The 16,640-nt window shown below is 45.5% G+C and overlaps 1 protein-coding gene across 1 annotated transcript in view; it reads left to right on the top strand.

Moving 5' to 3' along the window:
• Positions 1 to 15,170, top strand: part of myo1ea (myosin IEa) — a 241,425-nt gene extending 226,255 nt beyond the window's left edge. The window contains exon 28 of the mRNA XM_063065755.1: positions 14,266 to 15,170. Within this exon, the coding sequence (XP_062921825.1) occupies positions 14,266 to 14,342 (77 nt within the window). The 3' untranslated portion in view covers positions 14,343 to 15,170. The remainder of the gene's footprint in view (positions 1 to 14,265) is intronic.
• Positions 15,171 to 16,640: the final 1,470 nt, after the last annotated feature.

Here is a 16,640-nt window from a genome sequence, read left to right as displayed (position 1 = left end):
ATCAACACCTCATATTTCCTCTAGGTACCCTCCAACCTGATGATGGCATGAGCTAACTTCCAGTAATACCTTCCCCCTCCATCTTCCTTTTTTTTCCCATTTCATATCCTGGTTCCCCTCCGCTTCTCTTCTCCTCACTTGCCCATCACCTCCCTATGGTGCTCTTCCTTCTCTTTCTCCCATGGTCCACTCTCCTCTCCTATCCGATTCCTCCTTCTTTATCCCTTTACTTTTTGACCTATCACCTCCCAGCTTCTTATTTCATCCCTCGTCCGCAACTCACCGATCTTCCCTCTCACCTGGTTTCACCTATCATCTTCCAGCTTGCATTCCCTCCCCCCTCCCCCAGCTTCTTATTCTGGGTTCTTCCCCATTTCTTTCCAGTTCTGATGAAGGGTCTCAACTCGAAGCATCAAATGTTTATTCCCCACCATAGATACTGCCTGACCTGCTGAGTTGCCCCAGCATTTTGTGTGTGCTACTCCAGATTTCCAGCATCTGCAGAATCTCTTGTGTTCTTGAAACAGAGTCTGTAGGTTGTGAGATCAATTCAGAGTTGTAGTGAATAAAGTTATTCACGCTGATTCAGGAGCTGATGGTTATAGTGTATTAACTGTTCTTGAACCTAGTGGTATAGCATCTAAGGTTCCTGTACCTCCTGCCCACTGGTAATAGGGAGAAAAGAGCATGGCCGGAAAGGTGGGGGTCCTTCATAATGGATGCTGCTTTCTTGTATTTAGTAGTTTTGTGAGCTGCATGCAAAACATCGCTGTATATTGCTACAAGTCAGAAAGATCTTGCAACTTCCTCTCTCATGTCTGACACACTGTAAAGGGATCTAATCAATAAGTGTAGTTACATTTATGAGGGAAAACAGCTACCAGATTGGCAAGATCTCACAATTTACTTCGGCCGATATTTTAATGTGATTAAATGAAGGAAAAGATTTGGCCAAGGTGCCAGGTGCAGTAGTGTGAGATGGTTCATTGATCTCACCCAGTAGTAAACTTAGTGCCTTAGAGGGTGTATGACAGAGGCAGTACTGAGGGAATACTACTACATTGAATTGCAGCTCGACCTACTCTAGAGCATTCCCTGACATTAAAGTGTGTGAACCCTCAAAAGGCATCAGGCCCTGCTGAATAAAGCTTGAAAATCTGTGGCAACCACCTGGCAACATTGTTTAAGGACATCGATCTCTCACTGCTGTACCCAGAGGTTCCCGCCTGCTTCAAAAGGGTGACGATCAGACCAGTGCCCAAGAGCAGGGTGAGCTGCCTTAACAATTATCGCCCAGTTGCACTCACATCAGATGTGATTAAGTGCTGTAAGAGGCTGAGAGTTGTATATCGAAATAGTTGAACTGTATTGTAACGCAAACAACGTGGATGAGGAAAAGAATGCCCCCATGCTTCTTAGCCTAATGGGTGCTGGAACGTACAGTCACTTAGTGATTCCTAAAAAGCCAGCAAGCAAGATGTTCAACAAAATTGTAACAATTTTACAAAATCACTTGAGCCCTAAACCACTGCAATAGCTGAGAGATTTAGATTTTACAAAAGGAATCAGTCAAAGGATGAAACCATTTCTGAATACATTGCAGAACTGTATAAACTTTCCCAATACTGTGACTTTAGAGATGGACTTTCTGATGTATTAAGGGACAGGCTTGTATATGACATGCATAGTCAAAGCATTCAAAAGTGACCTAACCTTAGAATGGGCATTGACCATTGCAATATTGTTAGAGACGGCAACAAAGGATGAAGCAAATGCACAAAATGTCCCTGAATGGTGAAAAAAGCCAAAAATGTTATCGATGTGTGTGGCAAATCCTCCCATGATGCAAATGACTGTAGGTTCAAAGAAAAAGTTTGCAGTAAGTGTCACATAGAGAGAGAGTGCAAGGCAGACAAAAAGTACATCCACAGAGAAAAACCATACCAACTGAAGAGTTTCAAACACAAAACTAAGCAAATACATAAAGTGACCAGATGTGAAACAGAATCAACAACACAGAGTCTGACGAAGGTGAGCTGTCATGCATTACTGAAGCCAATCGCAACATCATATGGATCTCAATCGATGTGTCTGGTGTAAAACTGAAAATGGAGTTGGATACAGGGCCAGCTTTGTCTATAATTTCAGGGGCTGACTACCACAGACTATTTTCTAAGATACCATTAGAGAAGACCTCAATGTTGCTAAAGACTTACACAGGCAAAAAAGTGTCTCCCAAAGGCAAACTGAAAGTGAATGTGGCATATGGAGGCCAAACACAGCTGTTAGAGCTTTATGTACTGAAAGGCCCAGCACTTTTCAGACATGAATGTTTCAGAAAAATCCAACTAGACAGGCACACAATCAAAGTTCTCAATGTGTCATCAACAGGCAACTGCAGCCCAGGAGGTGGCACTAACCAGAGACTGTCACCGCTGCTTAATGCTTATGAGAAGGTGTTTGAGAAGGGGATTGGTAAACTCAAAGGCTTGAAGGTCAGAATTGAACTGGATGAAGTAGCAACACTGAGATTCCATAAAGCACGTCCAGTGCCTTACGCACTACGTCCTAAAGTGGATGCGGAACTCAGAGCTTGGAGGCTTCTGGAATTCTCTCCAAGGTTAAGTGCAGCAGTTGGGTTGGGCCATGCCTGTTGTCCTGGTGATCAGGAAAGAGAAGGCTGGAGCCATTCGCAGATGTGGGGATTTCAAAGTGAGCATCAACCCGGTGCGTACTGTGCAGTATCCCTTGCCACGAATAGAAGACATTTTAACATCTTTGGCAGGCAGGGAGAGGTTTACCAAGATTAACTTGTCACCAGCCTACCTGCAAATAGGGATTGAGGAGGCAAGCATGAAGTTCCTCATAATCAACACTCACAAGGGACTGTTCCAGTATAATCGTCTCGTCTTTGGCATTGCATCAGTTCCAGCAATTTAGCAAAGAGCAATGGACTAAGTGCTCCAAGATATCCCAGGAACACAATGTTACCTTGATGACAACATTGTGACTGGCAAGAATATTAAAGAGCACCTTGAGAACTTTGGTAAAGTGCTTACCAGGCTGACTGAGTATGGTCTCTGCGCAAAAAGAGAGAAATGTGAGTTTTTCAGGAATTAAATGTCATATTGTGGACATCATTGGAGATAAAGACAGCGCCGATAACTGGCGACTTAGTGCGTGCTCTCCCGAGCAAACTGCCCTCTCCACTATCCTACACCCGAGAAACCCTTCTAAACCTTCAATCTAGCAAGGTCAAGATCAACAACACCGTGGCGAAGCTACTGACCCAGCTGGAGACCACCGTGCCAGAACTGCTTCTTAAACTCCGGACCGCACCTGGACCCGACCAGCGAGGCCCACCACATTCCCGGAGATCCGCAGTCTGCTACCGTGCCTCAGCTGTCTCGGACTTTATTTGGAAATGCACGGAGGACTGTGTGTCTCACAAGATGATCCGGGTATTCCCTAACCGGAAACCTTGGATGAACTATGAGGTCAAGTCCCTTTTAAAGGCTAGAGCTGCGGCTTTTTGGTCCGGGGATACCAGTTGCTACACGGAATCCAGGCGTGAACTCCAGAAAGCCATTAAGGGTGCCAAGAGGCAATATCAAACCAAGATGGAAGCCCAGGCTAACCAGAGGGATGCCAGGAGACTATGGCAGGGTCTAAATGAGATCACTGGGCGCAAAGAAAAGGCTGGGAATATCAATAACTGTGGCGCTTCTCTTCCTGACGAACTTAACATATTCTACGCAAGATTCGAACAGAAGAGGACCGTCCCGCTCCCTCTGGATGAACCGGACCTGGTGGCATCAAGATTCATCGTCACCAAGGAAGACGTTAGAAGGGCCTTCCTGAAGATAAATCCAAGGAAGGCGACGGGCCCAGATGGCGTCCCGGGACAGGTTCTCCGGGCCTGTGCAAGCGAGCTAGCTGGAGTGTTTGCTGACATCTTCAACTGCTCCTTGCTTCAGTCTAAGATCCCCTCGTGTTTTAAGAAGGCAACGATAATCCCAGTGCCGAAGAAGAGCAAGGTGGTATGCCTGAATGACTATCGACCTGTGGCTCTGACATCAATTGCTATGAAGTGCTTCGGGAGATTGGTTTTGGCACACATCAACCACAGCCTACCGGTCAACTCGACGCTTTGCAATTCGCATACCAGAGCAACAGGTCAATGCCAGATGCCATCTCTCTGGCCCTACATTCCTCCTTAGAACACCTGGAGAATAAAGACACATACGTAAGGCTCCTTTTCATTGACTACAGCTTTGCCTTTAATACCATCATTCCAAATAAACTGATTCCTAAGCTCTGGAACCTGGGCCTTAGCACTCAGATCTGCAGCTGGATCTTCAACTTCCTCACAGACAGGACCCAGGCTGTAAAAATAGGGGACAAGCTCTCCTCTACAATCACTCTGAGAACCGGTGCCCCACAAGGCTGTGTACTCAGCCCCCTGCTGTACTCACTGTACACCCATGATTGTGTAGCCAAGTTTCCATTGAACTCAATATATAAGTTTGTTGATGACACAACAATTGTAGGCTGTATCTTGGGTAATGATGAGTTTGAGTACAGAGAGGAAATTAAGAACCTGGTGGCATGGTGTGAAGACAATAACCTATCCCTCAACGTCAGCAAGGTGAAGGAATTGGTTGTTGACCTCAGAAGGAGTAGCGGACCGCATGACCCAATTTACATCGGTGGTGTGCAAATGGAACAGGTCAAAAGCTTTAAGTTCCTCAGGGTCAATATCACAAATAACCTGACTTGGTCCAACCAAGCAGAGTCCACTGCCAAGAAGGCCCACCAGCGCCTTTACTTCCTGAGAAAACTAAAGAAATTTGGCCTGTCCCCTAAAACCCTCACTAATTTTTATGGATGCACCGTAGAAAGCATTCTTCTAGGGTGCATCACAACCTGGTATGGAAGTTGTCCTGTCCAAGACCGGAAGAAGCTGCAGAAGATCGTGAACACGGCACAGCACATCACACAAACCAACCTTCTGTCCGTGGACTCACTTTACACCGCACGCTGTCGGAGCAGTGCTGCCAGGATAATCAAGGACTCAACCAACCCTGCCAACACACTTTTCATCCCTCTTCCCTCCGGGAGAAGGCTCAGGAGCTTGAAGACTTGTACGGCCAGATTTGGGAACAGCTTCTTTCCAACTGTGATAAGACTGCTGAACGGATCCTGACCCGGATCTGGGCCGTACCCTCCAAATATCCGGACCTGCCTCTCGGTTTTTTTTTTGCACTATCTTACTTTCCATTTTTCTATTTTCTATTTATGATTTATAATTTAAATTTTTAATATTTACTAATTTTTACTATTTTTAATATTTAATATTTGTAATCCAGGGAGCAGGAAGCGCAGAATCAAATATCGCTGTGGTGATTGTACGTTCATAGAAACATAGAAAATAGGTGCAGGAGTAGGCCATTCGGCCCTTCGAGCCTGCACCGCCATTTATTATGATCATGGCTGATCATCCAACTCAGAACCCCGCCCCAGCCTTCCCTCCATACCCCCTGACCCCCGTAGCCACAAGGGCCATATCTAACTCCCTCTTAAATATAGCCAATGAACTGGCCTCAACAGTTTCCTGTGGTAGAGAATTCCACAGATTCACCACTCTCTGTGTGAAGAAGTTTTTCCTAATCTTGGTCCTAAAAGGCTTCCCCTCTATCCTCAAACTGTGACCCCTCGTTCTGGACTTCTCCAACATCGGGAACAATCTTCCTGCATCTAGCCTGTCCAATCCCTTTAGGATCTTATACGTTTCAATCAGATCCCCCCTCAATCTTCTAAATTCCAACGAGTACAAGCCCAATTCATCCAGTCTTTCTTCATATGAAAGTCCCGCCATCCCAGGAATCAATCTGGTGACATACATCAAAGTTGCTGGTGAACGCAGCAGGCCAGGCAGCATCTATAGGAAGAGGCTCAGACGACGTTTCAGGCCGAGACCCTTCGTCAGGACTAACTGAAGGAAGAGTGAGTAAGGGATTTGAAAGCTGGAGGGGGAGATGCAAAATGATAGGAGAAGACAGGAGGGGGAGGGATAGAGCCGAGAGCTGGACAGGTGATAGGCAAAAGGGGATACGAGAGGATCATGGGACAGGAGGTCCGGAAAGAAAGACAAGGGGGGGGGTGACCCAGAGGATGGGCAAGAGGTATATTCAGAGGGACAGAGGGAGAAAAAGGAGAGTGAGAGAAAGAATGTGTGCATAAAAATGAGTAACAGATGGGGTACGAGGGGGAGGTGGGGCCTTAGCGGAAGTTAGAGAAGTCGATGTTCATGCCATCAGGTTGGAGGCTACCCAGACGGAATATAAGGTGTTGTTCCTCCAACCTGAGTGTGGCTTCATCTTTACAGTAGAGGAGGCCGTGGATAGACATGTCAGAATGGGAATGGGATGTGGAATTAAAATGTGTGGCCACTGGGAAATCCTGCTTTCTCTGGCGGACAGAGCGTAGATGTTCAGCAAAGCGGTCTCCCAGTCTGCGTCGGGTCTCACCAATATATAAAAGGCCACATCGGGAGCACCGGACGCAGTATATCACCCCAGTCGACTCACAGGTGAAGTGATGCTTCACCTGGAAGGACTGTTTGGGGCCCTGAATGGTGGTAAGGGAGGAAGTGTAAGGGCATGTGTAGCACTTGTTCCGCTTACACGGATAAGTGCCAGGAGGGAGATCAGTGGGGAGGGATGGGGGGGACGAATGGACAAGGGAGTTGTGTAGGGAGCGATCCCGGCGGAATGCAGAGAGAGGGGGGGAGGGAAAGATGTGCTTAGTGGTGGGATCCCGTTGGAGGTGGCGGAAGTTACGGAGAATAATATGTTGGACCCGGAGGCTGGTGGGGTGGTAGGTGAGGACCAGGGGAACCCTATTCCTAGTGGGGTGGTGGGAGGATGGAGTGAGAGCAGATGTACGTGAAATGGGGGAGATGCGTTTAAGAGCAGAGTTGATAGTGGAGGAAGGGAAGCCCCTTTCTTTAAAAAATGAAGACATCTCCCTCGTCCTAGAATGAAAAGCCTCATCCTGAGAGCAGATGCGGCGGAGACGGAGGAATTGCGAGAAGGGGATGGCGTTTTTGCAAGAGACAGGGTGAGAAGAGGAATAGTCCAGATAGCTGTGAGAGTCAGTAGGCTTATAGTAGACATCAGTGGATAAGCTGTCTCCAGAGACAGAGACAGAAAGATCTAGAAAGGGGAGGGAGGTGTCGGAAATGGACCAGGTAAACTTGAGGGCAGGGTGAAAGTTGGAGGCAAAGTTAATAAAGTCAACGAGTTCTGCATGCGTGCAGGAAGCAGCGAAGGAAAAGTGGGGGACAGATACCAGAATAGGCACGGAACATAGATTGTTCCACAAACCCAACAAAAAGGCAGGCATAGCTAGGACCCATACGGGTGCCCAGAGCTACACCTTTAGTTTGGAGGAAATGGGAGGAGCAAAAGGAGAAATTATTAAGAGTAAGGACTAATTCCGCTAGACGGAGCAGAGTGGTGGTAGAGGGGAACTGATTAGGTCTGGAATCCAAAAAGAAGCGTAGAGCTTTGAGACCTTCCTGATGGGGGATGGAAGTATATAGGGACTGGACATCCATGGTGAAAATAAAGCGGTGGGGGCCAGGGAACTTAAAATCATCGAAAAGTTTAAGAGCGTGAGAAGTGTCACGAACATAGGTTGGAAGGGATTGAACAAGGGGTGATAAAACAGTGTCGAGGTATGCAGAAACGAGTTCGGTGGGGCAGGAGCAAGCTGAGACAATAGGTCGGCCAGGACAGGCAGGTTTGTGGATCTTGGGTAGGAGGTAGAAACGGGAAGTGCGGGGTGTGGGAACTGTAAGGTTGGTAGCAGTGGATGGGAGATCCCCTGAGCGGATAAAGTTGGTGATAGTGTGGGAGACAATGGCCTGGTGCTCCTTAGTGGGGTCACGATTGAGGGGTAAATAAGAGGAGGTATCCGCGAGTTGTCGCTGTGCCTCGGCAAGGTAGAGGTCAGTACGTCAGACTACAACAGCACCCCCCTTATCGGCGGGTTTAATAATAAGGTTAGGATTAGTGCGGAGGGAGTGGAGAGCAGAGCGTTCCGAAGGAGTGAGGTTGGAATGGGGACAAGGTGCGGTGAAGTCGAGACGGTGATGTCCCGTCGGCAGTTGGCAATAAAGAGATCCAGAGCAGGCAGAAGACCAGAGCGGGGTGTCCATGAAGAAGACGAGGGTTGAAGACGGGAGAAGGGGTCATCGGTGGGGGTGGAAGAGTCCTTGATGAAGAAGTAGGCTCGGAGACGGAGACGGTGAACCTGGTCAATCTGGTGAACCTTCTTTGTACTCCCTCTATGGCAAGGATGTCTTTCCCCAGATTAGGGGACCAAAACTGCACACAGTACTCCAGGTGTGGTCTCACCAAGGCCTTGTACAACTGCAGTAGTACGTCCCTGCTCCTGTACTCGAATCCTCTCGCTATAAATGCCAGCATACCATTTGCCTTTTTCACTGCCTGCTGTACCTGCATGTCCACTTTCAATGACTGGTGTATAATGACACCCAGGTGTCGTTGCACCTCCCCTTTTCCTAATCGGCCACCATTCAGATAATAATCTGTTTTCCTATTTTTGCCACCAAAGTGGATAACTTCACATTTATCCACATTAAATTGCATCTGCCATGAATTTGCCCACTCACCCAACCTATCCAAGTCACCCTGCATCCTCTCAGCATCCTCCTCACTGCTAACACTGCCACCCAGCTTCGTGTCATCCGCAAACTTGGAGATGCTGCATTTAATTCCCTCATCCAAGTCATTAATATATATTGTAAACAACTGGGGTCCCAGCACTGAGCCTTGCGGTACCCCACTAGTCACCGCCTGCCATTCTGAAAAGGTCCCATTTATTCCCACTCTTTGCTTCCTGTCTGCTAACCAATTCTCCACCCACACCAATACCTTACCCCCAATACCGTGTGCTTTAAGTTTGCACACTAATCTCCTGTGTGGGACCTTGTCAAAAGCCTTTTGAAAATCCAAATATACCACATCCACTGGTTCTCCCCTATCCACTCTACTAGTTACATCCTCAAAAAATTCTGAATTTTCTATGAATGTTCTAGTATGAATTGTTTATCGACAATAAAGTATAAAGTATCATTGACAAGCATGGCTTCCATAAATCACAAGAGAAGATTGAAGCAGTGCTACAGACACCCAAAGCCGAGAAAGTGTCACAACTCAGATTATACTTGGGCCTTGTAAACTACTATCCCTGGTTTCTCCCAAACATTACTGCAGTGCTGCATACAGTGAATGCACTGTAATAGTCAGAAGCAAAGTGTGAATGGTCAGAAAGATGTGAAAGCGCATTCAAGGAAACAAAGAGACTAATAACATACAATGAACTGCTCACCCATTATGAACCATCCCCACCCATGCATCCCCTTACAGCATTGGAGGTGCTTTGTCACACATTATGAAAGATGGATCTGAATGCCCAATTGCATTTGCTTCAGGATCACTGTTGAGCGCAAAATGCAACTATGCACAGATCGACCGAGAGGCTGTTAGTCTAGTATGGGGAATAAGTTAAGTTCCACCACTACCTCTGCGGACAAAAGTTTACGCTCGAGACAAATCACCAGCCCCTTGTGTCCATTTTTAATCCCAGGATGGGAATTCCAGTGATGATCGCTACCCGGTTACAACGTTGGGCACTGTTCCTAGGAGAACACAGTTATGACATAGAGTTCAAGGGTATCAAACAACACAGCTGCACTGATGGCTTATCACGTCTCCCACCTTTGGTAACTGAAAAAGAAAAGTCTTCATACTGTGACACAGCAGAAGTAGACCGGTTGTCGATAACAAATTCTGAAATACAAAGAGAGACAAGGAATGACCCGCCATTGTTAAAAGTCTATGAAATCACCATGCAAGGATGGCCAGCCCTGTGTTTCCAGAGTTCTCAGCAAGATGAGACCAACTGTCGGTATGTCAAAGAGCGCTGTTGTATGGATCTCATGTTGTGGTTCCCTCTAAACTGCAAACCAGAATGTTAGAGAATCTGCATGAAGGATATCTGGTTACAGTCAACATGAAGAGTCTGCCTGGAATTATGTGTGGTGACGGGGAATAGATAAACAGATTGAAGACTTGGCCAAAATCTGTTCAGGAAGCCAAGAAGTTCAAAATGCACACCCATAGGCACTGTTACACCCATGGGAGTGGCCGTTGTTACCATGGCAAAGAGCACATCTTGACTTTGCTGGACGATTCACGGACTCCATGTTTCTGATTGCTGTGGGTGCTCATTCGAGGTGGCCGGAGGTTATACCAATGAAGTCAACCCCTGCAGCAAAGATGGTCTCCGCTCTGAGGACTATCTTCGCCGGAAATGACTTACCAGAACAAAATGTGAGTGACAACAGACCAGAATATATGTCAGAAGAATTCCGACTGTTCATGAAGAAAAATGGCATCAGACATTTCAAATCAGCTCCTCACCACCCAGCAACAATTGGGTTAACTGAAAGGTTCATCCAAACCTTCAAGAAGTGCATTAAAGTTATGGACAAGGAGGACATTTTTCTTCAGCACAAAGTGGACAACTTCCATTTTGTGTGTCAGACCTCTGTTCATGTGACCACAAATCAAACACCTGTAATGCTGTTAATGAGCAGGAATCTGAGATCTCACATAGACCTCCTGAAACCAGATCTATGGAGGGAAGTGCAGAATAAACAATTTAACCAGTTGCTAAGTGAACCAGCAAGGAGCTTCAAGGTCAGACAAGAAGTCCCAGTGCGTGATTAACGAGAAGACAAGTGGACACTAGTAGGATATCTACGAGAGCTGGACCACTGATGTACACAATGGATGTTGGCGATCAGACACGGTGGCATCATGTGAACCAGATACTGGGTGCTCAACTGAAGAAAACACCTGGGTCGATTGATCCAACGAGATGGACACATTATAGCCACTAGACTTGCCTCTCAGTGATAATCGTATCACTGACAGCAACGTGACACCGGCAGCCAAGAACCTTGTCTTTGACAGGGCAGCTGCCAAACCTGATGTCACTTCACAGGTCCAGAGGTGCTGCCCTGAAAGAAACAGAGTGCCACCCAAAAGACTGAATCTTTAGTGTAGGGAAGCTAGTTACGAACTGTTATTGTGGCAGCATGTTTATTTGGAATATGGTTTATAAAAGGGAAATTGAATGTTATGTACATATACAGTTTTATATTACATTAATCTAAAGAGGAGGAAGTGTAATGTAAGGATCTATTCCTTTAACACTACCCTCTCCCACTTTCACTGCAATGTGAGTACACCAGTTAAAGCCATCTCCCATGTGCATGTCTTTATTTAATTGATATGTAGTTGCAAAGACACAGCAAGATCCACCCCTCATTCTAAACACCAAGTAAAGGCCCAGGGCCATCATTCACTCCTGATAGGATAAGCCTTTCAATCCCGGAATCATTCTCGTGAACCTCCTCCTTTCTTAATTAAGGGGCCCAAAATTGCACACAATACTCCAGGTGAGGCCTCACCTGTGCCTTATAAAGCCTCAACATTACAAACTTGCTTTTATATTCTAGTCCTCTCAAAATGAATGCTAACGTTGCATTTGCCTTCCTCACTACCTATTTAACCTGCAAATGAACCTTTAGAGAATCCTGCATGAGGACTTCCAAGTCCCTTTGCACCTCAGATTTTTGAATTTTCTCTTCACTTAGAAAATAGTCTACACTTTTACTCCTTCTACCAAAGTGCAGGACCATACACTTCCCAACATTGTATTCCATCAGCCACCTCCTTCCCCATTCTCCAAATCAATGCCCTTCTGCAGTCTCCCTGTTTTCTCATCATGACCTGCCCCTCCACCTACCTTTGTATTGTCTGCAAACTTAGCCACAAATCAATTCCATCATCCAAATCATTGACATATGACATAAAAAGAAGTGGCCCCAACACCGACCCCCGATGAGTAACACTGGTCTCTGGCAACCAATCAGAAAAGAATCCCATTATTCCCAACACTCACAACACGCTGGAGGATCGGTCGACGTTTCGGGCCGGAACCCTTCGTCAGGACTGAAGAGGGAAGGGGCAGAGGCCCTATAAAGAAGGTGGGGGGAGGGTGGGAAGGAGAAGGCTGGTAGGTTCCAGGTGAAAAACCAGTAAGGGGAAAGATAAAGGGGTGGGGGAGGGGAGGCAGGGAGGTGATAGGCAGGAAGGGTGAAGAAGGAATAGGGGAAAGCATAATAGGTAGTAGAAGGAGGCAGATCCATGAGGGAGGTTATAGGCAGCTGGGGGAGGGGGCAGAGTGACGTAGGGATAGGGAAGGGAGGGGGAGGGAATTACCGGAAGTTAGAGAATTCTATGTTCGTACCAAGGGGCTGGAGACTACCTAGACGGTATATGAGGTGTTGCTCCTCCAACCTGAGTTTAGCCTCATCATGGCAGTAGAGGAGGCCATGTACGGACATATCTGAATGGGAGTGAGAAGCAGAGTTGAAATGGGTGGCTACAGGGAGTTCCTGTCTGTTGTGGCGGATGGAGCGGAGGTGCTCGACGAAGCGGTTCCCCAATCTGCGTCGGGTTTCACTGATGTAGAGGAGGCCGCACCGGGAGCACCGGATGCAATAGATGACCCCAACAGACTCACAAGTGAAGTGTTGTCTCAGCTGGAAGGACTGTTTGGGGCCCTGAATGGTGGCAAGAGAGGAGGTGTAGGGACAGGTGTAGCACTTGCTCTTACAGGGATAAGTGCCAGGTGGGAGATCCGTGGGGAGGGACCGATCCCTGCGGAAAGCGGAGAGGGGTGGAGAGGGAAAGATGAGCTTAGTGGTGGGGTCCTGTTGAAGGTTGCGGAAGTTGCGGAGGATAATATGCTGGCTCCAGAGGCTGGTGGGGTGGTAGGTGAGGACAAGGGGAACTCTGTTCCCCACCTTCTTTATAGGGCCTCTGCCCCTTCCCTCTATAGTCCTGACGAAGGGTTCCGGCCTGAAATGTCGACCGATCTTTTCCACGGATGCTGCCCGACCTGCTGAGTTCCTCCAGCGTGTTGTGAGTGTTACTTTGATCCCAGCATCTGCAGATTATTTTGTGTTCCCTTTATTCCCACTTCCTCCTGCTAATCAACCAATGCTCTATCCATGCCAGTATCTTTCCTGTAATACCATGTCATATTTGTTATTTAGTTAAGCAGCCTCATGTGCATCACCTTGTCAAAGGCCTTCTGAAAATCCAAGTACACAACACTGCATGTTATTTCCTCAAAGAATTCTAACAGGCATGATTTTCCCTTAAGGAAATCGTGCTGACGTTGGCCTATTTTTTTCATGCTTCTCCAAGTACCTAGAAACCCAATCCTTAACAATCAACTCCAAAACCTTCCCAACCACTGATGGGATGAAGTCAGATTCCTGTAAATTTCTACCGTGGAGAGCATTCTAACTGCATCTGATATGGAGGGGCCACTGCACAGGATCGGAATAAGGTACACAACGTTGCAAGCTTAGTCCGCTCCATCACGGGCACTAGCATTGAGGACATCTTCAAAAGGCGATTCCTTAAAAAGGCGGCATCCGTCATTAAGGATCCCCATCACCCAGGGCATGGCCTCTTCTCATTGCAACCATGAGGGAGAAGGTACAGGAGACTGACGAGCAGCTTCTTCCCTCTGCTGAATGCACAATGAATCCATGTACACTACCTCACTATGATTTTCTTTTTTTCACACAACTTATTTAGTTTAAATTTATATAATATTTATTTCCTACTGTAATTTGTAGTTTTTTTAAATTATGTATTGCACTGTACTGCTGCTACAAAACAACAAATTTCACAACCTATGCCACTGATAACAAACTGGATTCTGGTTCTAAAACTCTGGGATCCGGCTAATCTTTATCACTCAGCTAATCACAGAGAGAAACACCAGCTGGTTATTTAATAGTTGTCTGTTTGTGGGATCTTACTGTTGGTCAGAGAAGTGCAGGCTTCATTGCAGATACATGATAGTATGGTGAAAGCTTAGCCCCAGAGTGCAGCTTCCTGCAACAGTTATCTTTTATTTTGCTGTCAGATGGCTGTAGCAGAGCCAGGAATTAGAAAGGTATAAATGCTGAGCTTGAACGTACACGATCTGACTTTATGACAGACCTTTTCTCTGGATACAAGGTGCTGGTCTATTCGCGAATATGTACTGATATTCTGACTCAATGCTCTCTTTTCATCATAGATCCCTCGGGATGGTGGATCGGACGACTGCGAGGGAAGCAAGGATTATTCCCCAACAATTATGTTGCCAAGATATAAAACTGTCATTATTATTATATACAGAGAAACCAAATGAAGTATATCACAGACAGCAATCCTACAGTGACAAGGATTGTATATGGTTGTAAATGTATGAACCTGCACAAATCTGTAGTCTGGAGCTACACTCGCATTAGAACTGAAGGATCTGTAATTTATTGTATTTATACATTTTCCCCTCTATAAGATGTAGTTTAGAATAATATTGCATAAAATACCTGAGTAAAGGATTCTTAATTCTGCTCTGTCTATTCACCAAATGGTTTTACTCTTTTATAATTTTAGTAATCTGCTATTTCTTCAGTAAGTTCTGAGTTGGGACAGACACTGAACTTTGCTGCTGACTCATGTACGAGGAATGTTTGCTGCACTTAAATGCCCAACAGAATGGGATGATCTGTTTTGAAAATAATTTAAAGCTATCAAGTTTTGTAGCAGGGTCCTCAGGAGTACCGTAGGCTGCATTGGTGACCAATCTATGTAGTACTATATAAACAAAGCAATTGTATTTTAGTGCCTTATTACATAAATGTGGCTGGTCCATATTAAATACTGTATTTGATGTAAAGTTGAGGTTAGAGAAATGTTTCACTTTCCCCGTTTTACTGTGTTAACCCAATTCAATGACTCGTGTCTATACACATACTCCACTGCACTGATTTTTTTGCTGTTAGAACCTGGAAACTTTGTCAGATCTTTACTTTGCATTCTCTTTGGCCAACCTCTTGAACTTTATAAATTTATATGTACAAACTCTTAAAATGTAGGATTGATAAATAAACAATATATCCAAAACAAATAATGATGAGCTGTTTGACCCTGTTCAAGGTGGGAAAATTGGTGTAATATTCATTTTCTGCATTTCTGTTATAGATAATTACACAACAGAAGCACATTGCCAGTTCCCAACCACTGCTGCCTAAAGCTCAGTTTTAATCCTCCCCCGCCACCAACATTGCAGAAGAACATGCAGTCGTCAAAGAAATTGTTTTCAAGATGCAGAGCTGGGCTGAAAGATAGCAGGTAGAAGGTCAGCCCAGGAAAGTTTGGAAGGTCGAGTTTGAAGGCAGAATGGGCTCCACAACCATAGATCTCACAAAGTTGCAAGACAAATTGATAGGGCTGTTAAATGGCATGTTGGCCTTCATTAGTCAGGGGAATTGAGCTTAAGAGCCACAAGATAAAGTTGCAAATTTAAAACCCTGGTAGACCACACTTGAAATATTGCATTCAGTTCATTATAGCAAGGATGTGGAAACTTAAAGGGTGCAGAGATTTACCAGGATGCTGCTTGGATTAGAGCATGTTTGATGGGAAAAGATGAAAACAAAGAAGGATGAGGTGACTTGATAGATGTGTACAAGATGCTAAGATCAATTGGATAGCCAGAGACATTTTCCCCAGGGCAGGAAAAGTGATGAGTGAGTGCAAATCTCTAGCAGGTTGGTGGTAGAGGCAGATACAGTAGGGGCATGTAAGAACCTCTTAAACAGAGAATTTGACGATTTAAAAAAACTGGAGGGCTATGTAAGAGGGAAGTGTTAGATTGATCTTGGAGCAGGTTAAAAGCTCAGCACACATTGTGGGCAAAGGACCTGCATTTGCTGTGATGTTTTAGAGCTGCTCTTCCTGAATGAAACAGTAGAAGCATTTGGCTATCAAGATTTGATCCTTGATTCTTGTTTTGGAATCTGCTGCATCACACCTGTGACAAAATAGTTCACAATCACTGACAACCTTAACACAGCAATTTGGACAATAAAAACCATCCAATGGAGCTGCCTTGATAAGATTTCTACTATTGAACCATAGCTTGAACAGCCTCTGTATAATTGCCGACACAATAGAGAGATCCATGAGCACCAGGGTCTGAATCAAAAAGTAAAACTAGATCTCGGATTACAGAAAATTTAAGTGCAGGAAGTGATAATGTCAAGCCATGCAAACTAATGGGAGAGGGCGAAGAAGGGAAGGAAAGGGAAAGAGGAAAAAAAATGGAAAGGACAGAAACCAACTTCCTTAGTCCCCTGTGGCTAGAATTGTAATTCTGCATTGCTTGAAAAGGCAAAATAGAATTAATTGCCAATCAGCTAACAAATTGTTCATAAAAACCAAAGGACTATTTAGAACAAGGATCATGAGCATAGATGCAAACAACTTGGAGATCTAAAATGATTGATTGATTATGACAAGTACAGTAATAGTGAATTGAGACAGCCATTAAAGACAACTCTTAAAGAACAAAATCAAAATAGCTGGGGTTCCCTTTGTTTATTTGGAATGCTACACCACTTAATT

Source organism: Mobula hypostoma, chromosome 13 (assembly GCF_963921235.1).
Source record: "Mobula hypostoma chromosome 13, sMobHyp1.1, whole genome shotgun sequence".
In the NCBI taxonomy this organism is placed as follows: Eukaryota; Metazoa; Chordata; class Chondrichthyes; order Myliobatiformes; family Myliobatidae; genus Mobula; species Mobula hypostoma.
This window is presented reverse-complemented; position numbering and strand designations above follow the sequence as displayed.